This window comes from Leiobunum rupestre, chromosome 4 (genome assembly GCF_980474605.1).
Source record: "Leiobunum rupestre chromosome 4, qqLeiRupe1.1.hap1, whole genome shotgun sequence".
Taxonomy (NCBI): Eukaryota; Metazoa; Arthropoda; class Arachnida; order Opiliones; family Sclerosomatidae; genus Leiobunum; species Leiobunum rupestre.
The window spans coordinates 24864622-24889768 of NC_143387.1; the positions used below are offsets into that span (position 1 = coordinate 24864622).

A 25147-nucleotide genomic window follows, 5' to 3' on the forward strand; every position below is an offset into this window, starting at 1 on the left:
AGCTCGGTTAAAAATTACATTACAATATAAATGTGTATGCATAGAACCAACATTATTCTCACAAACCTGTACCATAAAATTTCAGATCCTTATTATTGGCCCTGCACAATTCGTTCTGTGTCTGCCTTAATAATTTACTCAAAAAATAAGGGGCCCAAACATTAAACTTTGCACAGGGTCCAAGAAAAGCTAGTTACGGGTGCTAATATATATATCCTTCCCAAATTGCAGAAAATGGATCCGAATTGCATACTTGTCCATTAAGTGGCGTAAAGGTGGCTTTTTGGATTGCGCAGTAAGCGCGAGCTAACAGCAACGGGTACTTGTTCCGATATAGATTATGGCGAGTGACAAATGGTTTCGACCTCGCACTGTCAACTGGGAGGCGCACTCTGTTTACTCTATAAATAAGGGAACCTCGAAATGGGCAACGTATACGAGCAAAACCCCCCACCCAGCCGTCAACCACTCCTCGAAAAAACCCCTTTTGAAAAAAGAAACACGGTGGAAAACAGCGGAATTGTAATTTTTTGTTCCTCCGATGATTATGCGTGTGGGAGTTTTTATTTCTTTGGGATCTGCGCGGTGCGTTGCCGTGAGTTATGTTCTATAAACAAAAGATTTGTCTTTCCGCCCCTCGCGCCAAAATGGCCCTTTTTTCATCCGAAGTCCCTGCTCAAAAGATAAAAAAAGACGGGATGGAAGAATACATGGTATAAGCCGTTTAAGGGTGAATTAGAAACCGAACACTATTTTTCAGGGACAGATTCGGAAGAGAAGATAAAATGACGGATGGATGATTTCGGGTTTACGCGAGCACTATCTACCAAATTACTCCTACAAGGCTACAACTAAGGAATATTATTTTAAAATGGCCACTTTCGTTGCGATACGTTTTTATAATAATTTATTAAAAATTATAATAATAATTTATTATATTTTTGCACGGATGAAAGTGCGTTTTAAATTTCATTACGTGAAGTATACTTTCTGGTACAGAATAATGTTTGCAGAAAACCTGAATCAAATCGGACCCAAATTTAATTTTACTATTTTATTTAATTTAATTATTCACTCGAAGATCTATTTGGTCCGAGTTTCGCGTTTTTTGTTTACTCGAAGACCTATCGGTACGAGCTATTAGTAAGTTTTTAAATTTCTTCAAATTTATTTAGGGTTTAGTTTTATTATCCCTTTTCATTATGGACTTATCTACTTATTCGCCAATTTTATCATCCTTAATTTTACTATGATCTACGAAATTAAAATTAAATTTAATCGAGAAAATTAGACAAAAACCTCGTCAGTCGTCACTGATCAAAACTATTTTCATTATTTGTTAAAATTTAAGAGACCATTTTGAAAGGATAAAATATTTTCACAAAAAAACTATCGATTTAATGATAGACATGGCGAGAATGTGTGTGCTCGCGTGTTGTAGTGAGTGAGCACGTTGGTTATCGTGATTAACCGTAGTGGTATCTTTCCTTTGGATGGTCAAAGATCATTTATTAGTCGCCGCAGACTAGACCCGGACACTTTCTTTCCAATGACCAGTGGTCCAGTAGAGAGATAACGGATCGTTAGAATCGAGACAAATAATACTCGCCCGGAAAGACAACAGGAATTGTCTTCTCTCTCAAGAACCCTTTCTCACTCTCACTCTCTCGCCAATGACCCACTTTGGAACGGGAGACAAACCAAATGGAAACAAACGGCGCTTTTTCTTTTAACTAGCCGTTGAATCCAATTAAAAAGGGCTAAAGGTAAATTTGAGAAACAAACAATATTTAATTGAAGATACAACTGACTTCCTGTTTACGCAGAAATAGATACATGTGCAATCCATCTTAAACCAATTGTTTAGATTAAAGGATAATCTTCATTTTGATTTATTTTCCGTTTCCTTAGGGCGGAATTGTCGTTGGTGATACAAACTTTATAACAAACAACAATGTTGACGTAAAAGAAGCCAATATATTTAACGGTGGAATCTCTCCAAAAATGTTGATTTCTCTGTACGAGTGTCCCTTGAGGCTTTTATTCGTAGAAAGAAAATTGAGATGTAAAGTAAAGTAGACGTTTTGAATAGCTAACTAAAACAGGTAAATACAAGAAAATAAAATGTAGAACCTTTTGAATATAGGTCAACAAAACGAGCAGGCTACGCAAAATCAATTGAAAGAAATATTTCGTTTAAAACTTGATTCATTGAATTAAACTAAACACTTTTTACAAAATAATTCTTGGTTAACTCTCTTACAATAAAAAAAAGTTTAAAATTGTTTGAATCGTTTTAATAAAATAGGGGTTTTTAAATGATTGCTTAAAACTGTTTAAACCGATAAATAAAATAGGTGTTTTTAAATGGTTGCTTATTATTATTTTGTACGGGATTTCGGGTTTCGTAGAGATTTTGGCTATTTTATCATTACTTTTTGAAGTGATTTTGGGATTTCAATGTTAATTTACCTTAGAGAGAGTTAAAAGATTTTGCGATTTTAGACAAAGTGTACGGGATTTTGGTTAATGTCCGACCCCTCGGTTTAAACCGATAAATAAAATAGGTGTTTTTAAATGGTTGCTTAAAACTGTTTAAATCGTTTTAATAAAATGTGTGTTTTTAAATGGTTGCTTAAAACTATTTTAATCGTTTTAATAAAATAGGTGTTTTTAAATGATTGCTTAAAACTGTTTAAACCGATAAATAAAATAGGTGTTTTTAAATGGTTGCTTAAAACTGTTTAAATCGTTTTAATAAAATGGGTGTTTTTAAATGGTTGCTTAAAATATGTTTTAATAAATTAGTTTAAAATAACCCAGCCTTGAGATAGATTCGTAAGACGTAAACAAGGTACAAAGAACGATTTGGACGCGTATAATAAATGATTAGGCGTCTAGACGTAATAATAATACGCCTTGAAGGAGCGGACTTATCATTAGTGTTTAAAACTAGATGTATTCGAATAAGTGGCGATTTAACGCTTAGAAAGTATTGGTCCGGTAAGAGGTACTCGTTATCCGACCTTTCCAAGCGTAAGGTAAAAGGCTTTCTCCAAAGAAAACGCGATAAACAGCCTCTCCAACTCTCCCCCCAAAACCTCCCGCGGTGCCTCGCTTGGGTATGATTCGAAAAAGGGCCAGGAACTCGCATTAATTACCCCGAGAACCCCAAGTTTTCTAATTAAGAAGTTTAACTCTCTCTCTCCTCCCTCTCGGTCCGCGTGTCTTTTTCTCGCTCTTTTTGCCATTCCTGGAGAGCAGTGTGGCCAAGTCCCCTTTCGAGTGCAGTTCGTAGGTTCCCCGATTCCCGGAGTGCCTTTTTTCCCCGGCTCGGATTTAAGTCTGAGAGCTGCAATGGCGCTCTTTTCATTATGTTCGCGCTTCATTCTCAGTTTATCCGACGCGCGTGGCTTAGCGAGGTAGAGAGGGAGTCCTGAGGACGGACGAATTTGACGCTAGGCTGCCTACAAGAAGACCCTCTTATTAAAACGGTCGAGACATTCGGATTAGACCACCCGCGATCAACTCTGACGACCCGGGTACCTCTACCAGACGAACCCTCCAAACGCAACCCCAAGCGGACGTAATATCCTTAAAAAAATGCCACAAAACACGTGACTATTATATCATTGCTACACCGTTTCAGTCCCTACTTCGAATATTGCATTGAATCCGAATGAGCCTAGCTCATTTTACTACGCTTTAATGCGCTTAACAGTGTTTTAAAATTACCACTTTTTTCGAATAATGCCAGTTAATAATGGTAAATTTGCTAAATAATGGTAAATAACCGTAAGTTTGCTAAATAATGGTAAATAACCGTAAGTTTGCTAAATAATGGTAAATAACCGTAAGTTTGCTAAATAATGGTAAATAACCGTAAACTTGTTAAATAATGGTAAATAACCGTAAATTTTCTAAATAATGGTAAATAACCGTAAGTTTGCTAAATAATGGTAAATAACCGTAAATTTGTTAAATAATGGTAAATAACCGTAAATTTTCTAAATAATGGTAAATAACCGTAAATTTTCTAAATAATGGTAAATAACCGTAAATTTTCTAAATAATGGTAAATAACCGTAAGTTTGCTAAATAATGGTAAATAACCGTAAGTTTGCTAAATAATGGTAAATAACCGTAAGTTTGCTAAATAATGGTAAATAACCGTAAGTTTGCTAAATAATGGTAAATAACCGTAAGTTTGCTAAATATATAATAATGGTAAATAACCGTAAGTTTGCTAAATATATAATAATGGTAAATAACTGTAAGTTTGCTGTAACATTATCAAACATAATACGAAAATATTCAGTTACTATATTTTGTATTTCACAAACTTTCCCCTTCTAAAGAATTTTTACATAAGCTCTGGTCTTCCCACTACACAAAGAGATTAAGATGTAGCTCTGTGTTTTTACCCGCTCTGGTTTCCCCACCAATAACAACACCTGTGCGAACCTCTCAATAGGAAGAACTCTTATCTTAACTGACTCGACCCCGTAGAGGGTTGAAGGTCCCGTTTTGAAAGTGACCAGTGAGTGAAAACGTGGTCAGAAATGAGTAGTCTCTCGAGCAGTAAACTATACGCAAAATGCTTTTTCGCGGACTCCGATGTTCTCGCTATATACGCCACTGGGCTTAAAGTCGCGGGACGTTGCGGTAAAATGTGCGGTAAAGCCGACCAATAACCTCGTGGGAGACGTTCAAGTCCGCGTTGGAAAACCGACTACAAAAGACGACGCCATTACAAAGTTCGCCTGATTCGTAAGACAAAATTAACAATCAATATATTTTATGGGAGACCAGAGTCTTTATGTTTTTGTGAATATATATCGTTTTAATCTTTAACTTGATTTATTAATAAATATCTTGGGAACCAGAATCCAAACCCTGTTTTCATTATTTTACTTTTATTGTTGACACTTTTCTCTAAATGAATAAACCCCTAGACGTAACGAACCTTAAACTATACTTCCCCTTCAAATTAAATTAAAAGTGTCACATTTTGGGGGTCCGTCCGGGATTTGAACCCGGGAGCTCTGCTAAATAATGGTAAATAACCGTAAATTTCCTAAATAATGGTAAATAACCGTAAATTTCCTTAATAATGGTAAATAACCGTAAATTTGCTAAACAATAGTAAATAACCGTAAATAGTTAAATAATAGTAATTAACGGTAAACCGTAAAACAATGGTAAATAACCGTAAACTGTTATTACCATTATTAACCACACTATTTAATATTTGTTAAATACCCCTTCAGAACATTGAAGAAGAATTATGCGCGCGTCTAGGGCTTCCAAGTTTTAGGGGCCCCATTGTTCTACACGAAAGGGGGTGGGAAATGTTAGGTCTCGAGGGAGGTTGAAATGGATCCCAAAATCATATTGGGCCTAGAAGTCTCAAGTGGACTAAGCGCGCTTCTGGCTACAAATCGTTAAGTCTTAATTCAATTTGAAATTTAATAATTAAATATTCAAACGTGTGCCTTATAAAACATTTACAAACTTAAAACTTCCATACAGCATTCTAAATTATACGTTTTTGCTAGAGCAGCGCACCAGCCTAATCAAATAGCTTTACCTATTTACTCCTGGTATTACTCCTTCGACCACTCCACCTATTTACTCCTGGCATTACTCCTTCGATTACTCCACCTATTTACTCCTGGAATTACTCCTACGACCACTCCACCTATTTACTCCTGTCATTACTCCTACGACAACTCCACCTATTTACTCCTGGCATTACTCCTACGACCACTCCACCTATTTACTCCTGGAATTACTCCTAGGACCACTCCACCTATTTACTCCTGGCATTACTCCTACGACCAATCCACCTATTTACTCCTGGAATTACTCCTTCGACCACTCCACCTATTTACTCCTGTCATTACTCCTTCGACCACTCCACCTATTTACTCCTGGCATTACTCCTACGACCACTCCACCTATTTACTCCTGGCATTATTCCTAGGACCACTCCACCTATTTACTCCTGGAATTACTCCTAGGACCACTCCACCTATTTGCTCCTGGCATTACTCCTACGACCACTCCACCTATTTACTCCTGGCATTACTCCTTCGACCACTCCACCTATTTACTCCTGGCATTACTCCTTCGACCACTCCACCTATTTACTCCTGGCATTACTCCTACGACCACTCCACCTATTTACTCCTGAAATTACTCCTAGGACCACTCCACCTATTTACTCCTGGAATTACTCCTACGACCACTCCACCTATTTACTCCTGGCATTACTCCTACGACCACTCCACCTATTTACTCCTGGAATTACTCCTACGACCACTCCACCTATTTACTCCTGGAATTACTCCTACGACCACTCCACCTATTTACTCCTGGCATTACTCCTACGACCACTCCACCTATTTACTCCTGGAATTACTCCTAGGACCACTCCACCTATTTACTCCTGGAATTACTCCTACGACCACTCCACCTATTTACTCCTGTCATTACTCCTTCGACCACTCCACCTATTTACTCCTGGCATTACTCCTACGACCACTCCACCTATTTACTCCTGGAATTACTCCTACGACCACTCCACCTATTTACTCCTGGAATTACTCCTACGACCACTCCACCTATTTACTCCAGGTAGTATTCGTATTTCCAAATTAGATTTCAAGGCTTCCTTAAAAGAGCCAAAATTTTATTATTTTTAATTTTGGAGAGAAAATGAAAATTTAAAATGCCGCTAACTTAATTCTTTTTATTAACTAGACCGGCTGCTGACGAATTCTAGTCCTATCTGATATGAATTTGAAGAGAGGGAGCTCAAAATCCTTCCAGCCCAGGATACGACGTTAAACAAATAAATCGTTTTAAACTTACTTATAACTATAAAAATTAATGATAACTTCAAAGCAACGCTCTCCTTTTGAAGTAGAGCTTCAAAAGTAAAAATACATTTGAAATGAGTGTTTTGGTATTCCAGGCGCCTATGGGAAATCGCGCGCCTTCGTTAGTTTTCACATTAAGCCTTGGCCTTTTTTCCCGAACATTTTTTCACGCGTAACGAGGACATTTTCCTCTCTCCAAGAACTTCGGGGATAAAACGAATCGAGCTTGTTTTGAAATATTTATTTTTCGAGTGAACGTCGGTGTTGGCGCACAGCCAATGAATAAGGACTTGGCAACATTACGTAGATAATACGTCACCCATGCTTTATTCGAAAAAAAAAAGCCTATCAGAATGACGGCCATAGCCAAAGGTATGGCGTGACGTCATGCTGCCAAGACCATTTTTAATAAAAACGTTTTACATTCACCGTAGATTAAGTGCCACCCGTTTCTCCGGGCGCATGTGCGTCACGACGACAATGAAGCCAAGAATGTTTTTAGTTCTATTTGGGGAGCATTATGTTGAGACCATTTTTAATGTGCTCCCATTTCCTCTCATGGTCTAACAATAAACTCCTCCCCCACCAACATCATACCATCCCGGATTCTCATTGGTTCCCAAAAACTGATCTTCTCCGACGTGATTGAAACACAGATCAGTGACATGGAAAATATTTGACAATGATGTCCATCGCATCCATTCAACTGACGGCGCTAAGTATAAGTCAATACATTGTTGTCCATATTAATGGCTTTGGATAGGTTGTGCTAGATTTTTAGGTAGTGTGAAAATTATCCGGAAAATGACCGAGGCTTTTTTTCCGGAAAATTTTCCGTATTTTCCGAAAAAAATAAAAAACGTTTTCATTCCGTGATTAGTTTAATATATTGTTTGCAAATTTAAATAAAGCGGCATTTTCACCTCATTTTTCGAATCTTAAAGTAAAACTAAACCACCAGACTAGTTTAAAGTGATTAACAATGTAACACTATTAATGTTTTGTAGTATGTTTACTGATATTAGCCATTTTATATCGATAAAAAGTTAAAAACATTAAAAACCCATGTTTCAATTTTGTATTTTTCCGATTTGCGGAAAATTTTCCGGTAATTTTTCCACATTTTATTTTTCCGGAAAATTACCAATACTATTTTTAGGGAATATCAAGGTTTTAAGAGTATTCGGGTAAGTTGTTCGTAAATGTTTATTACCTGAGTTTAGGAATCACAAAGTTTTGTTTGGATGTTAAGCTACCCCGACTGGATCAGGGAATTTTTAAACCTTTATTAGCGCATTCATAGCTCATCAAAAGGGGAATTTTATCCTTTTATTATAATTAATAATAATTAATAATAATCAGCTAGGCTAATACCCAAAGCAACACCTTAGGCCCAAGTCATCAAGCGACTTTTAAAGCCATTAATTCAGGTGGCCGGGTTACAACGCGTAGGAGGGTGGTGGCCAGCCCTTCATGCCACGCGAGCCAACAGCTCCCTTCACTAACTATTACCGTTAACCTCGACAAGATTTTATGGACGGGAAAACCAAAGAACTCGGGGGAAAACCCCTTTAACCAGTGGGAAGAGAACTTGCAAACTAAACGCGGAAGGAGTAGTTTCTAGTTTTCACCTAGTGCCACAAGCTGGGATCGAACCCGGCTCCTCTTGCTGCGAGGCGAAAGTGCTAACCACTCCTCCACCCCACCACAAGCAGCCGTCCAAGTACGTACCTTTTTTTCATTATACCGCAAAGTTTTTTTCTTAAGGTGCAAAGACAGAGTTTTCGGGTGAGATTAGTGCAGAAAAGGTCGTCGTCGCGTTTGTTTTTGATTCGTAATCAATTTTTAAAATCTCGTTCACATACGCAAACCGTTCGAAATTTGGAGAGAACCCCAATAATTTCGGTGGGGCTTGCGTCCGGTTTTTTTTTTGGAATAGATCTAATTACGGCGAGCCGCAGTTTGGGGAAAGTTGTCCGGAACAGAAGCTTCAAAAGAGAGATCTTGATTAATTCCATTTTCGCGAATAGACAGAACTTTTCTCTTGTTTTCATCCGGCTAAAATACCTTTTTCAGAAAAGGGGCTACGCTCTCCCTCCCCCCTCCATACGATTCGTGTCGCGGCTCGGAAAACAAGACGTCGTGGATAATCTAGGTATCCAAGGGCACTTCGGAACTGTAAAAAACCATCTATGGTAATTTCCAACCCCCATCGTATACGCGTAAGCTCAAATTGTGAAGTATTTCAACTAATTTTAGAATTTAACTCGTACAACTGAAAATAATTTAATTAATTAAAATTTAATTCCTACAGTATCGCTATTTAAATAAGGAAATACTAAAAACTTATTACTAAAAGCTCTTTAAAATTCACGTTTAAATTTGTCACATTAAAATAAATACTTTTAGAAATTAACATAATTAATTCAGTTAACGAAGTTGAATAATTTCTTTACTGTATTTTAAACCAATTACCACCATAATTGAGAACGAAGGGGAAAGACAGACATTTATGAAGATATTATAAGTAGGATACGTCGAAGTCGGCAAAAAGAGTAAGAGAGAGAGAGGAATCTGTGTGAAAAAGGGAGTTGGTTTCCCTGTTTGCAGTTAGGTAGGTTCATTAAGATCTTTTCGTCAACCCTAATTCGATCACAAAAGAGATGAAGAGAGAGATGTGGCCGCGACTGTCTCTCTTCTCTCCGAATGGAAGTTTTCTTCTCCTCGGGGAGGAACGTGGCTGCTTTCAGGTAAAACGATAAGGACGGGCAAAATATGCCATTAATGGTCGGACGGAATATGACGACGCGTGCTTGCGCAGCTAAAAAAATAAACGAGTTGCGATGTTCAGTTTTGTGGAAACACTACAGACTCTGATATAATTTAAACAGATCCCTTTTTTACGTTTACACCGATGCCTTTCTATAAATCTCTGTTCCATTTTTGTGGGAATAAATAATTTAACATCATAAAATTATATCTTTCTGGAGTCTTACAGTCAACGTTAAAAACAAATATTTTTAATATATAATTTACTGGTTGTTTTGTTCGGATAAGGGATTTTTTACAAAAACTAGTTAAGGTAAAAATTTGAAATTTTTATAGTGAACTAAATACACCGGGGGACATTGATTTGTGAAATTTCATCGTTTTCCGAAAACATTTACACACTTTTATTTATTAATTAAAAACATTATTTTCTCACCACTAGGTGCTAGTTCAATTTAGTCAATTGAGAATTTGCAGAGCATCATCTGAAACCTACAAATACCTTTAGTTCGATGGAAAAAGGAATATATTTCACTAAAAAACGTGACTAGAAAAATTGACAAGTTGGGAATCGACGGAAACCTCCAATTAAGGAATACCTGTACTAGTTTTAATAAAATGAAAATGCCACACACGCAGAATAGTTTGCACGCTCAAAAACAGTATTCGGGTTTCATTAAATACAATAATTTATTTCAAGCACGATAAATAATTGTTAACAAAGTGGGTTCAATTATACCCCCGTTGTCCGCAACGCAAGCTTGAGCTCGGAAAATCATATCATCAAATCCACGCTCTATCATTTCTGGTGTTACTTCTTGACCAGCGGCGAAGTTCGGCTCTCGTTTCAATGGGAGTTGCGTAAACCCTTTATTTGATAAATCCCACAGAATAAAGTCTAGCCCAAAAAAGGTCGTCGATTGTATTTGCACGCTCGTGCTGTAGAAAAAGACAAAAGTTCTGGCCGTTGAGATTTTGAAGCAAGAACACTGGACCAATCAAACGATTTCCTAAAAGTCCAATCCAAACCTTTAAGCGCTGCAACTGAACGAAAAAGTTTATTTTGGCTTGCCCAACTTGTCAATATTTCAAGTCACGTTTTTCAGTATAAAATAGGCCTTTTTAAATCGAATCAAAGGTTTCAGATGATGCTCTATAAATTATCATTTCACTAACAAATTGAACTAGCACCTAGTTGGGGAAAAAATAATGTTTCTAAAAGTGTGAAAATGGTTTCAGAAAACCGATCATAAAAATTTCAAATTTCAACCTTCACTAGTTTTTGTTAAAAATCACTTGTCCGAACCAAAAATACAGTCTGTATAATATCAAGAATGTTTTTATTTATACTCAGGGAGAATGAATATTTCGAGACTATCGACGGACCCGTTGAGGTCTTAACCCCGTCACGCTAAGGGGGGGGGAGGAGGCCGTCTTATTTTTTGCGTCCCCGCCGCAGCGTTAATCGCGTCGAAAAACGTAATTTTTAAGAACCAATGAGATTGCAGTATTATTTCATTTTATTAAAGCGGAGCAGCATACCGGGGGGCCCAACGGGTGGAATTGGAGAAACGCTAAAAATTATCTCGACACATTCATTCTCCCTGAGTAAATACATTCTTGATAATTTATAATATAGAAAAAATAATGAAAATTACAACTATCACAAAAATATTTCTGAAATCAAATTATTGGGTGACTATCCAAAGTGAATAATATATGTTTTATATTAAAAACCAGTTGGGCAAGTCAAATTATGCAATTTAAATAAATAATCTTCGTATAGAAGATTGTTTTATAAAAATAACCATAATTTATTTCCAGTGTTAATTTTAAATAAACAGGGTCTTTTTTTTTGCTCGGAAAAGTGTTTTTTTTCAAAAACTATTTATAGTACCGATTTCAAATTTGGAAGGTCAATTCTCTATACCGGGGGACATCAGTTTGAGAAATTTGAGCGTTTTCGGTAATGTTTTTCACCAATTTTGAAAAATTATTTTTCGACCACTAGGTGCGAGATAAAAAATTTCTATTATAAAGTTGTAGGCCGTCATCGAAAACCCTTAAAAATTGTTCACTCGACGAAAAACAACTTATTTATCAGTGAAAATTCGAGCTTGAAAAATTTACAAGTTGGTGAAGCCAAATTACGATTGTTTGAAACGATAATTGAAACCGAATTACCTAATCCAGTTGAAACTTTGGTTAAAAAAACGACCGGATTTAAAAAACACGAGGCTATAGGTCAATCCTAAACATGCATTGGGTATTTAAAGGAAAACTTTGGGAGATTATTATCAGTGTTTGATAATATTTCGAACAATGCCTCGTTATTCAGTAGCTGAGCGTACCGAGATAGTTGCCATTTACTATGGAGAAGCAGCGCAAAACCTTAGAAGAGTGACTGAAATCTTCGCAGAAAGACATCCAAATGGAGCACCATCTGTAAATACAGTAAGACGAGCAATTCACGATTTCAATCAATTTGGTAACTTACAACCTAGGTTTCGCGGATTGGGTCAAACGGATTTAGACTTCGAGAACAATGTACTCGCGTACTTTGTGGCATATCCTCGTCACAGTTGCGCTAACGCCGCTGCTGATTTGGGTTGTTCTGCAAATCGTGTGTGGAAAATTCTTCGTAAGAATCGCTATCACCCATACAGAGCTACGCTCCACCAAGGACTAATTGACGGAGACCATCAAAGACGTTATGAATTTAGCAACTGGTTACTAAATGCTGTCCAAGAAGATAGACAATTTTTGCGCCATGTTTTGTTCTCCGACGAAGCGTCATTTTCTAGAGATGGGCCCTTTAATCATCAAAACAGCCATCTTTGGTCTGACATCAACCCACATTGGGGTTTTGAATATCATCACCAGGTTCAATTTGAACGGGTCAATGTTTGGGTTGGACTTGTTGGAAACCGTTTGATTGGTCCCTTTTTCCTGCCGACGAACCTCAACGGCCAAAGGTATTTACATTTTCTACAGAACGAACTGAGTGACGCAATCGACGACCTTCCATTGGCTGAAAGACGTCAGTTGTGGTTTCAGCAAGATGGCGCCCCTCCGCATTTTCCCCGGCAAGTAACTGAGCACCTCAACAACGAGTTTCCTGAAAGGTGGATAGGGAGAAATGGTCCAGTGCATTGGCCAGCAAGGTCACCTGACCTAACACCGCTGGATTATTTTCTCTGGGGATTCGTTAAAGCAAAGGTATACGCCACGCCCATTGAAACTAGGGAGGAACTCATTAGACGAATAATCAGTGCTTGCCGAGACGTCACACCAGAAATGGTAGAGAAAGCGTTTGAGAATTTAATTGTCCGCGCACAAACCTGTGTTGCAGCCAATGGTGATATTATTGAAAATGTTTTGTAAAAATTTATGTGAATAAAATATCTGCATTTAAAAACCAAACGTGTACATTTTTTCAAGTGTGAAAACTCTACTACGTTTGTATTAGACTTGTTCCCTTTTCAATTATCGTTTCAAACAATCGTAATTTGGCTTCACCAACTTGTAAATTTTTCAAGCTCGAATTTTCACTGATAAATAAGTTGTTTTTCGTCGAGTGAACAATTTTTAAGGGTTTTCGATGACGGCCTACAACTTTATAATAGAAATTTTTTATCTCGCACCTAGTGGTCGAAAAATAATTTTTCAAAATTGGTGAAAAACATTACCGAAAACGCTCAAATTTCTCAAACTGATGTCCCCCGGTATAGAGAATTGACCTTCCAAATTTGAAATCGGTACTATAAATAGTTTTTGAAAAAAAACACTTTTCCGAGCAAAAAAAAAGACCCTGTATATAAATTTATAATTATATGCTAATGTTAAATGCTTAAATAAAATACTATTATATTGAGATTACATAATTAATAAATAAAGTTATAGAAGTAGACCTACTATCAGAAAATTTAAAATACATCTGATAAAATCTACTCAATCTTTAAAAAAAACAAATCGAACTTCCATTAAAAGGATATAAAATGCTAAAAAGTTAATTACACACTAATCGACCTTTGACCTTAAATAAGGGTTGGTTAGCGCCCTAATCACGCTGCTTTAGGTATTTTGTTTGTTAACTTTTATTTATTAGACTTACCTTATACAAAGCCAAAAATTGATGCAACCTTCGTAAGCCCCAGGTAATATATTTTAACGATCTTAAGATTTCAAAATTAAAAACCCTGAACTTACCGATGCTCTAGATCAAACTGGCTTCCAAGACGTCCTGGGCTTTATCATCGCTACGGAAGAAGAAGCTACGACCCTTAAAATAATTCATGAGGCCTTGGATTTAAGTTTTTAGAGCCGTACATAATAAAATAGCCCTGGAAAAAAAAGTTTAAAAGTTTACCTTTGACAAAAACCAGGGTCGCTCATTAAAAACGTAAATTTAAAATTCGTTTTGAATTAAATTGGAGCGCGCGCGAGAGAGAAGGTAAAAGAAAATGAAGCGATAGCGTATAAGCCCCTTAAGAACTATCATTTATTTAATAAACTTAATAAGGCAGGAGGGTTGGGAATCTCCAGTTTCGACTGAAAAATAAAGAAGCCTTCGTTGAAGGATGAACAGAATAAAAAAAAAAAGCTTGTTAGTCTATTCCGAATTTTAAAACATTCTCGTCACGAAATATAGAGAGAGATATATATATATGAGGGTACAGAGTGCCTAATTTTGTTAGTAGCTTAATAAAAGAAGTCCCAAATTTCAGTAGCCCAAATCGAAATTTTGGACTAAAATTAAAACCCTTCGGAATCCCAAAAAATAATTGAGAAGTCGGAAAGGGAATAACAAACAAATGGGTTCAGAAGAGTTTCGTTGTACGAAAATCATTCGAAGGAATAAATTGAAACGGATGTAACCTGATTACGCGACTCATAACTAACTAATTAAGGCAAGGCCTATTGGAAATGAAAATAATAAAGACATAATTTAATTTTAAAAGTCCTTCTAAGGAAAATATATTTTTCATTTAGGGCCTTCGAAACGTATCTACGTGTATAAATAGAAATACAGATTCGTATATTTTCTCTGAAATTATTAGGATCTTTGCCTAAATCCTTGTTTCTATATCCGTTCTAGGTTATACGTGTAAACGTTTTAAACGGAGTTCAAAAATAACTCACGTGAACCCGTGTTGTTTGATACGTTTACGCAAAGGTTGGGTACAAAAAATTAGATGTTACCAAGTTTATAAGTATATGCCTACATCTATTTTTTAATGAAATCTACATGTATGCCAATTATTACCCCTTGCAAACGGTGTACGATCTACAATAGAACTTCGGCTTGCTTTTGTTCCAAACGCAGTTTGTTGAAATATTTTACTAAACCGTGCACTGTAACGGTTAATATTTATTACAACTCTAGGGTTAACAACAAAACTTTGTTGCGGGACCCAAGTTGTTATTATATTCGTTAACAGTTGGGCCCATTGTACCCAACATTTGGATCCGGCACCCAATTTTCAAAATCGGAGTTAGATCTGCGAGTTGACGTTAAACATTGGCTCTTGTTCAATGGGCTTTACACCCAGTGACCCAAGCCTTTGAATTTGTCCTGCCCAGTTGTGAGAAGAAACTATTTAACTCGTATCAAGAAGGCAAGATAGAGTTACGCGTTATACAACTAGATTATAAGGTAACACATGGGTAATCGTTACCAGTAATCGATTCAATAGAAAGCCGAATAAGCGATTAATCGAAAAAATGGTTAAACGGTTAAACGTTTCGAATAATTCAAGTAAACGGATAATTCTAAACGTTTAGGGCTATTCGTTTTATAAACGCAATACACCTAAGAATACGTTTATACGTAGATACGTTCAGTAAGCCCTAGAAATTATAAATAGATATTTTTTCCATAATTAAGGACCAAGATTAAGATTGAGATAATGATCAAACGTAACCACTTTTGAGTGGGCTTGGAGTCAGGCTCTGTGCCTAAATCACGGATTCCTTTCGGAGGGATACACAGAGTAGCCTCCCTCGTAGAAAAAAAAATTACTAATACGAATCGCGGATGAAAGGGAGTTGAAAAAATTAATACCGACATTTTCATAGAGATAAAATGTATGAAACATTGAAGATGGATACCGCGCGATAAATTAGGAGCAAAACACGTCACGCACTCTTAAATGAGGATCATGGGAGAAATCGAGAAAAAAACCTGGTCGCCGAAAACTCAAAGGAAAATAAAATAAAAAGCGTTGCTGCGGCGGCGAAATAATTGATCCGACATCGACTGAGAGGAAAAGGTCTCGGAACCCCCTTCCGCTACTTTTGTTAAAACCCTAATTGGAAAATTCAATACTAAGGAAGGAAGGGCAGCCTCTATAAGTTGTAAAACCAATATAAAAGTAGCGGGGTGCCGGGACTAGGGATAGAATTAAGGGTTGCCAAAATGCGCCTCCCACCGCTTTCAGGGACGCGATAGAAATGAGACCGCAAGAAATGCAATTAATGCTTCTTCTTATAAAAGGATTTCCTCTTTTTTTAAAGCGTGTTTTTTCGAAAGCCCCGAACCCCATTTTTTACCCTTTCACTAGTAACCTTCCTTCCGTGGAGAGTTTAATTTGCGTAAATTGATTTTTGGGATGTTTTTTCCTCTCTTCGGGGCCACGTAATCATTTCAAATATTTCTGATTGGAATTATACGTCGGGGTGGTATAAATCTGGTCATTCACGTGAAAAATTAATTTCATTTTATCGGAGAATTTCTGGCGACCGATAATTTCAGATCGTGAAACCCGCCCTCCTCATCTATCGATTGAATTGATGCCGATTTTTGGTCAATTAGACTTTTAATTAATAAAATAGCGTACTAAGTATATCTTGACCCTTGGTTTAAAGGAGAACTGTCACCACCCTAAAATTGGTTAAAAACCATTTAAATGGATAGAGGACGTCCGAAAATGTTTATACGATTTCACGTTAATATTGCCAGTATTTGATTTATTATAAGCAACTAAATTTCGTGTTTTATCCCCCCGACTCGAGAATCTCAGAACCACTTGGTTGAACCTACCTGCAGCGCCATCTCGTGAACGAAATATTTTTCCCCCGGTTTTATCGTTTTTCGGTCGGAGCTGTCGTCTGCTACGACATTCTCCTTGGCTTTTTAACCAAGTTATATTGGTAGATTGTAGTTAATCATGTTTTTAATACGCCTTACACGCCGCCCTTTCTCAAATTTTTGCCGCTTCATTCTTTTGGCGCTGCACGTATAGGTTCAACCGCGATTTCTGAAATTTTTGAAGCCGTTTGATGTAGGTTGCGGGAAAATAGCGTAAACTGAAAAAAAAATTCAGGGACATAATTGTTAATATATTTTCTATCTTTCTGTAAAAAAAAACCTCGTAAATTTTGGTTTTGGTGACAGTTCTCCTTTAAGTACAAAAATAAATATTTTCACTTATTCAAATGAAACCATTGATCTGGACTTTAAAATTAAAAATATTGTAATCATGAATTATTGATTCACTATTGAATAAAGAATTGATTTATAGGTACGATTCCATCTGTATAGATAAAAGGCTATAGGACTGAAAGGGAGTATTTTGTACTTTGAAAAAAGTTTCGGTAAAAACAGTGGAATTTCTTTTTAATATCTAAAGTTTTTGCGCAAAATATCACACGATCCACTAACAACGTTTCCCTCCAAAAACGCGGTAGACAGTAAAGTATAAACGTAGAGCAAGTGTCACCAAGAATATGAAAAGGCAGCAGAGATTCTAATCCCCATCCTCGAATACTTTGTACCCGCGATTCGAGTGACTGATAACCAGTGCCGTATTTCCGCCTAGGCCAACCTAGGCCATGGCCTAGGGGTCCATCCTTGGAAGGGGCCCTCCAGTGACCGTAATTACTGTATTCGAAGGCATAAATCTATAATATCTATCGTAATTTATATTGGAGAAACTCCTAGGTAGAAGATTTTGTTTTAAAATTACTAAAATTTCGGCCTGGCAGTTTACGGACGCAGCCTTAAATCACAATGTTGTGCTAATTATTTAGTCGGCGATTATTAAGAGCTTTTATTTAGTAATATAACAGTAGAGCTAAGACTTCGCTGAATCAGGGAAATTCAGGCACAGCCTAGTTCCAGGGATAAGAGTAAATGCAGCGCGTGAAAAGGGGGCCCAGACTCCTTATCAGCCTATGGGCCCAGGATCTCTAAGTCCAGCCCTGCTGATAACTATTCGTAATTGGTGTACAACCTGTAGCTTTGACTGTATTAACGTGATTACGTAATCGATTTCAGAATTAGCACTACCAAAGGCTGTACTCGCTGTAATCGGTGTACAGAATTTGAGGAAGTGGTTAGCCCCTCGCCGCGATTACCTTTTGTTATTAAAATACAGACGAACTTACACTACGACAAACGCGAGGATAGTACTAAAGGCTAATACTATAATTCATACTCTTAGATACTTGAATGCATTTTCGGTATTACAAACATTTAAACTAGTATTTTCTAATGGGACAAGATTTTTGACGAGTTAACTTCACTTTTTAAAACGGTAGAAAACACATTTGAATTGGACTTGAAAATGAAGTAAGTAATGCAGTCGCGTAAATAGAGTTCTCCAAACCCCAAAGTGTGAGGGCCCCCGGATTCGGAGGGGTAGTCTCCACTCACCAGCTATAAACGCCACTGATCATAAAGGCCATCTGAGCTACGCCATGATGCATAGCATAGAAATGGTTTTACAAAAATCCAGATCTAAAATTTGGAGGCATTTTAAAGCGCGTAAACTCAATTCCAGTACTCCTTATTCAGTTATAAATTTTAAGAAGATGCTAATATTCACTTTACTGCCTAAATATGTTGATACAGATTATTTATACTGGCTTATTTCACATTCACCAATGTTGCATAATTAAATAATATTTAAAATATGGTATTAAAATGCTAAGGTAAATCGAATTCCTTCACTGGGGCAATTACGAAATTGTTACGAGCTAAGATGGTAGAAATATGTCATTCGAAGGATGTCGGAAAACACGACCTACGATTTGTAAAAAAAGCTGGTAAAATAACATTGAACGGTTAAATCGGCCATTGTTAAGAATACATTTCAAGCTAATGTCTCTTTGGCACGCAGCAGATGCAAAGCCCACTCCGACGGGGAAAATACGTTTCATATTTGAACATTTGTTCCGAACACGAAATTACCCATCGACAGCTGATACTTGTTTAAATATTCGCTCAAACGTACTACAGTTCACGTAAAACCCCGAGCCGCCGTTTCCCGATAATTTCGCGACACTTTTCGACCAATTAAAACGCTATACCCTCTTATCAAGACCAATTAAAATTAAACAAGCTTTATCGACTAAAATTTATTTCAAAGAGGGCGTTTACGTAATGACCAAAATGCCAAGCGTATACTTACTATTCTCACCCTATTGTTACTAAATAAATAACACGGACATACTTTCGAAATATCGGAATTACCAGAACATTTCATACTGAAACAAAAAAAAGTGTGTAGTATAAAAGAAACGTATTTGAAGGGCTCTCCCTCAGTTAATTCCTTAACTATCTCAAAAATGAGGTGTTTCTTGGTTGTATCCGCCGTTTTCGCCGTTGTGGCCCTCACTGAGGCTCATCACCACCGATCGGGTGCTTACAAGACTTTAAGTCTTTTGTGCTGTAAGTTAATTAATTTTCCTTAATGAGAAATATGAGTGTTATTTTGGTCCTAAAAATTCTTTATAATGAACAGCCCCGGACACTTGCGTCCCCAATGACATCAAGGAAGATATCTTGGCTGGATGGACCGATACCGTAAGTTACGATAATAATTTTAATTTTCAAAATTAAATGTTCTGGAAAGAATGATTTGAAAACGGTTAGCAACCCCTACACTCTTAAAAACGTTGGGTTAAATGATTTTGGTTATTTCATTTTTAACTACTTTTTGGGTCAAAAATTACCCAAATGAAGTTGAAAATCTTGAAACGCAAAATTTGGGTTAAACAAATTTAGGTTGTTTTTAAGATAATAAAATAGCAACCCAAAATTGGGTCATACTATCAAAATTAAAGTTCCCACGTGCCAAAGACGATATGAGCATCGAAAATGTGTCCATCGAACTTGTATAGTCTTTGGAAGACTGGAAATTAAAAATTTTGCGCCATTCTTGCATCGTTTCCATGAGTGCTTGAAAGGATTCTTAATTTTTGATTCTAAAGGTATAGAATATTTTTAATTTTATTTACTATTTATTATGTTGTGTTGATATTTCAGCGGAAGAACGTAATGAGCTCCCTTGTTTAAATTTATTGCAAATTGCCAAGGCCCTACGATATTCTTTCCAGTGTGATCAAATTTATAAACCAAATTAATTGTTAATTTATAACCCAAAATTGAGTCATATATTAACCATATTTTGGGTAACTTATAAATTTAACCCAAAATATCGTTATTAAAATAAACCATTTTGAGTGAAACCGAAAACCACCCAATATTTTGTTTGTTTAAATACTGACCCAACAATGGGTAAAAAAACAACCCAATTAATTGTTAAATTATAACCCAAAATTAAGTCATGTATTAACCATATTTTGGGCTAATGTTCAACCCATATTTGGGTAACTTATATATTTAACCCAAAATAGCGTTATGAAAATAACCGGTCAGGGGGAATACTAAAACAACCCAATATTTTGTTTGGTTAAATACTGACCCAACAATGGGTAAAAAAACAACCCAGCAATTTGGGTCAAAAACAACCCAATATTTTTAAGAGTGTATTAATTCAAAATTGAGAATATACAAGTTAGTTTCAAGTTGAAATAGACATTTCAATAAAATTATCGTCAAAGACCAATATATAGTTTGTGCTACGACAACTGCATGGACTGTGTTTTCTCTTGATGTTGAGAATTCGGGCAACATGTAATCAGTATGCAAAAATATTCAAGGCGTGCCTCAAGGTTTAAGGTGTATTGGGACTGCGTAGATTCAATGGCTTTTAGTGTATTCTGAAGTGGATACTTCAAGTACTCTTATTAGTAAAGTAAAATATTCACATTTCAAGACGCGGTTTTCACATCGTCAATTCCAAAGAAACCTCTGTTACGTCACTTAAACTGTTAATGCGCAAATGTTTTAAAACTTTAAGTGGATATTGATCCCACGGCTTCAAATATTATTATAGAACGGTCAACTTTGATTACAAGACCTCACCTAAGTTAATTTCTAGGGTTTTCATCACTTCGTGGAATAAGTATTATTTTTCCCCACCTTTAAAATTAACTTGTAATGGCGGAGTAACGATATCCAGGACAGTATTCAAAGTTAATATTAAAAATTAAGAAATCTCTACGCAATTTTATTGTACGCAAATGTTTAAGTAATTTAATTTTATTTATCTTTCATTAAAGGGAAACAAAATCTGGTCTAAATGCCTGAACAAGAACGGAGGAAAATGCACCTTCAAGAACATGCACGCTGTACGTTTCACTTACATTTTTTAAATTATCAAGATTAAATTTTATCTGTAAAAATCTTTTTCATTGTAGATCGGCATGTGCGGATACCACACATTGTTGAACACCACCAACATCACCGTTAAAGAGGCACGCGATACCATCAAACGTGTCAGCTTCAAGGGACTCGAAGTAGGTCCTACACTCTTAAAAAAAAGAGTTTGTTAATGGTATATTAAGGGAGTAATATCTGTATAAAACACTCTTTAATGTTAATTTAAACGCCCTAAACGGATTTTTATTGTCCCAAATTATAAACTTGAGTGATTTAACACCTCGTAAGGGTGTAGCTCCCTTAAGGCAGTAGTTTAGTATCCTAAAAGGAATATTTTAACACTTTAAAGGGAGTATTGTAGCACCCTTACGGCAGTAGTTTAGAACATTTAAGGGAGTAGCTTAAAACTTTAAAGGGAGTATTATAGAACCTTTAAGGGAGTATTGTAGAACCCTGAAGGGGGTAGTGTAACACCCTGAAGGGAGTCGTTTGGTACCCTAAAAGGAGTGGTCTTGTACCCTAGAGGGAGTAGATAATAACCCGAAGGGAATAGTTTTATACCACAAACTGTTAACAAAGGAACCAAAACGGAGGACATAAGCAACCCAAACAGTGTAAATAAACACCCTATCAGCAAAACTGCTTTTTAAGGTGTAGAATAACATCCTTTATAAACCTGTTAAGATGTTAAATATGGGACAAGAAAAAACACTTATAGGTTTGAAAATACACCTTTTTTAAGAGTGTAGATCAAAATCAGGCATCATTCATTATTTAATTAATTTTTTTTCTAATCTAAAAGGCTTGTTGCGGAGATACTTTGACCTTCAAGATGTTGAGCTGTGCTCGCGTAAGTAAATTGAAGTTGGTATTTCGTTAATTTAGTATAAATTAATATAATGTTGGTTTCACTATAGCCACACGCTAGTGAACACCACCATAGAGGACACCACGGTCACCATGAACACCGTCACCACCACGGTGAACACCACACTCACGCCCGTCAATATGGACACCGCAACGAGCACCAGTCTCATCACAACAAACACCACCAAATCCGCCCAGCTACCCGCATTGACCACGTTGCGGAGGATATTAACGAAGAGATTACCATGCTCATCATTAACCACTAGCTATAAATTAGTCAAACCGTTGAATAAAAATAATTTATTTCTATAAGAAGTATAAATTGGACTTTTTAATAAGAATAAAAATAAGTAAATTAATTTGGCCTTATGTTTGGACCTAAATATCACGGAATTTGAAGGAAGCGTTAGGGTTTTTAATCTACAAATGCTCACAAACTTTGCAGCTAAATCTTTTACAAATTTAGAGAAATTTGGGATGGGAAAAATAATTTTATTTAAAAGATTTTGGGTTAAAGTTACTATTATGTAACTATTAAAAATTGTACATAACGGTTTGAAAGTTAAGCCATAAGTTTTGGATAAGTTTCCTCTGCACTGTGAACCGTATCGAAAATATTGTTGACGTCACTTTTCAAGCAGACGGTAAGAAATAGTGAATGCCTATAAATTCCAATTTTTATATAAAATACCAATTTTTATATAAAATACCAATTTTTATATAAAATACCAATTTTTATATAAAATACCAATTTTTATATAAAATACCAATTTTTATATAAAATACCAATTTTTATATAAAATACCAATTTTTATATAAAATACCAATTTTTATATAAAATACCAATTTTTATATAAAATACCAATTTTTATATAAAATACCAATTTTTATATAAAATACCAATTTTTATATAAAATACCAATTTTTATTTTACTTCTACATTGACTTATTTTGAAAGGTTCGTCGAATAAGTATTTTTTAAAATACGAAAATTTTTAATAAAATCCTACATTTTCCATCCTTAAATTGAAATTGAAATATAAATTATATTTACGAGTTCATCTCCGCAAACAAAATTCCGATTTGACCTACAAACGCCTGTAGAGGTGTTCCATCCACAACGCACCGGCGTCCAGGGTGAAGTGATTTTACAGGGTTATGACCTACTAACGCCATCTATACGGAAACGCCGTCGAAAGAAAACATTAGGGAACGCTCCCTTTTGATACTTTACATCATAAAAGAAGAAGAGGGTAAAAAATATCGGGAGCGAAGGCTTCAAATTACTAAACTGCTTTGGTAATTAGCCTTTTTTGCTCTCCTTCCACATCTTCTAATTAAAGAAAACAAATGCGTTCATTCGGTTGGAAGTTTCGGGCTTAGATTCAAATACGTAGTCAGTGAGGCTGGGGGAAAAAGGCGTCAAATCTATCCACGCGCGAAAGGGGGGGAGGGATAAAAAGGGGGTTGAAGTCCAAAGATGGAAAGGAAGAACGCGCTTCTCCCAATTTTTTTCGCCGCCTCGAAGCCGAAAAAAGGCTGAAATCGCCACGTCTCCCGCCACCTTCCGATCAAAGGTTGCCAAGCAACAACGGGAACCGGGGGTTCAACCAGGGCCTCCAAATCGCCCAGGGACGATATTTTCTCGTTAGAAGAAGACAGTTGGAAAAGAGGGGGAGATTATGGAAGCCGAGGCCTAAGATTACGTATCCAGTTAAGCGGGGACGAATTCCGGGATAAAGGACGCTGCCATTCAATAACGCGTCCGTTTAACGTTACGCCGCGCTAGCTTCGCGTTCGTTGTACAGTAGCGGGTGACGACATTCGGTGCACGAAGTCGGATGAGCCCGCGGGGGATAGCGCCTGGCGTTGGGAGATGGCTATGTAAAAAATCCCTGTTTAATCATTCATTAAACCAGAATGCTGTTTATAAAGTGTTGACACGATGCATTAATATGAGCGATAAGGAATTAACAGGGCCTGCATGGGTTGCGAGACCAAAAAAAAATCTTTAGCCGAACTTAAAAAGTGATAAGACAAATTTGGGAGTTACGTCGAGCGGGGAAGACGAAGGCGAAGGCGGAATTAAGAAGAAAAAAGTCGCTCGCATCCGCTTAAAGTAAGCGACGTCGCTTAGAAGGAAACTCGAGCGCGTTTCAACGGAGCGTCTCTCGAGAGATTATGAGCCGAGAAGGGGAGAGTGAAGGCAAAAATTGTCTAAAGTCGTGGCCGATTAATTGGAAGGAAGATAGAAAGCTGTTTTCTTTCAACCAAACTCTCTCGGTCGTGTTTTTTTGGAGGATGCGGCCTATCTCACGCGCTTGTTCTTTATAAACTGCGACGTCGTGCTAGTTCCTCTTTATTAGTTATTTATGACGCGGAACGGCCGTGAAAGTGACTGATGCTTGTTGGGGACCAATGAAAAATTATACGACACTTCGGGCAACAACTTTTAAAAAGTTTCAAACAGGTTTTACTAATTATTATACATACATTATCACTCAACTTCTTTTCTCCGCGACATTAGCTGGAAAATTACTCGTAAAGTTTGAAATGCGAAGCGTATGAGTTTCCAATTAAAATTTATTAAAAACTTTTGAAATGCAATTTTTAAGCGTTAAATTTTAACAACGGAGCGTGAACTATTTTAATGCGAAAACTACGGGGAAACTTATCATTTCACGAATCTATTCAATTTCAATTAAAAAAAATAGTTTATTTTAGAATGAAATTTTTTGCGTATTAAATTATATCATCAATATTATTGCGCTATTTAGAATATTGTTAAGAGGCGAATGAGGTTTTCAAATATACATTTGAGATCGTTTATTGTCTAATTTTTCCGTTTAAAATCAGTTGGGCGCGAAGTGGCCAGAAATTGAATTTTAGAATATTTTAAATATTCCTCTTGGCGTTATCAGAATATAACGTCTTGACCAATTTTTACCTACTTATACACGGTAAATTTATATTCAAATTAATTTAGAAGTAAATAACTTACTATAATGAAATTAAAACATTTATCAATCTCCCATTAAAAACAGAAAATAAAAAAAAGAAACACTTATAATTTTATTTGATGGAATCTATTTTTGCGGCTTAAACAAATTTATCAGTA

At 36.4% G+C, this 25147-nt stretch overlaps 1 protein-coding gene across 1 annotated transcript; it reads left to right on the forward strand.

The window, feature by feature from the left end:
• Nucleotides 1-19223: 19223 nt before the first annotated feature.
• Nucleotides 19224-22349, forward strand: LOC149947245 (uncharacterized). The gene is made up of 6 exons (XM_090173153.1): nt 19224-19326; nt 19400-19461; nt 21063-21131; nt 21201-21299; nt 21965-22012; nt 22080-22349. The coding sequence occupies exons 1-6, from the start codon at nt 19224-19226 to the stop codon at nt 22293-22295; spliced, it is 597 nt and encodes a 198-aa protein (XP_090029279.1). The 3' UTR covers nt 22296-22349.
• The last annotated feature ends 2798 nt before the right edge of the window (nt 22350-25147 follow it).

What these genes read in the sequence shown, in the direction of transcription:
- LOC149947245 (XM_090173153.1), top strand. Translation starts at nt 19,224, where the DNA reads ATGAGGTGTTTCTTGGTTGTATCCGCCGTTTTCGCCGTTGTGGCCCTC. An exon ending in TGGCTGGATGGACCGATACC is followed by an intron (nt 19,462 to 21,062) that starts GTAAGTTACGAT and finishes CTTTCATTAAAG; the next exon opens with GGAAACAAAATCTGGTCTAA. An exon ending in TCAGCTTCAAGGGACTCGAA is followed by an intron (nt 21,300 to 21,964) that starts GTAGGTCCTACA and finishes CTAATCTAAAAG; the next exon opens with GCTTGTTGCGGAGATACTTT.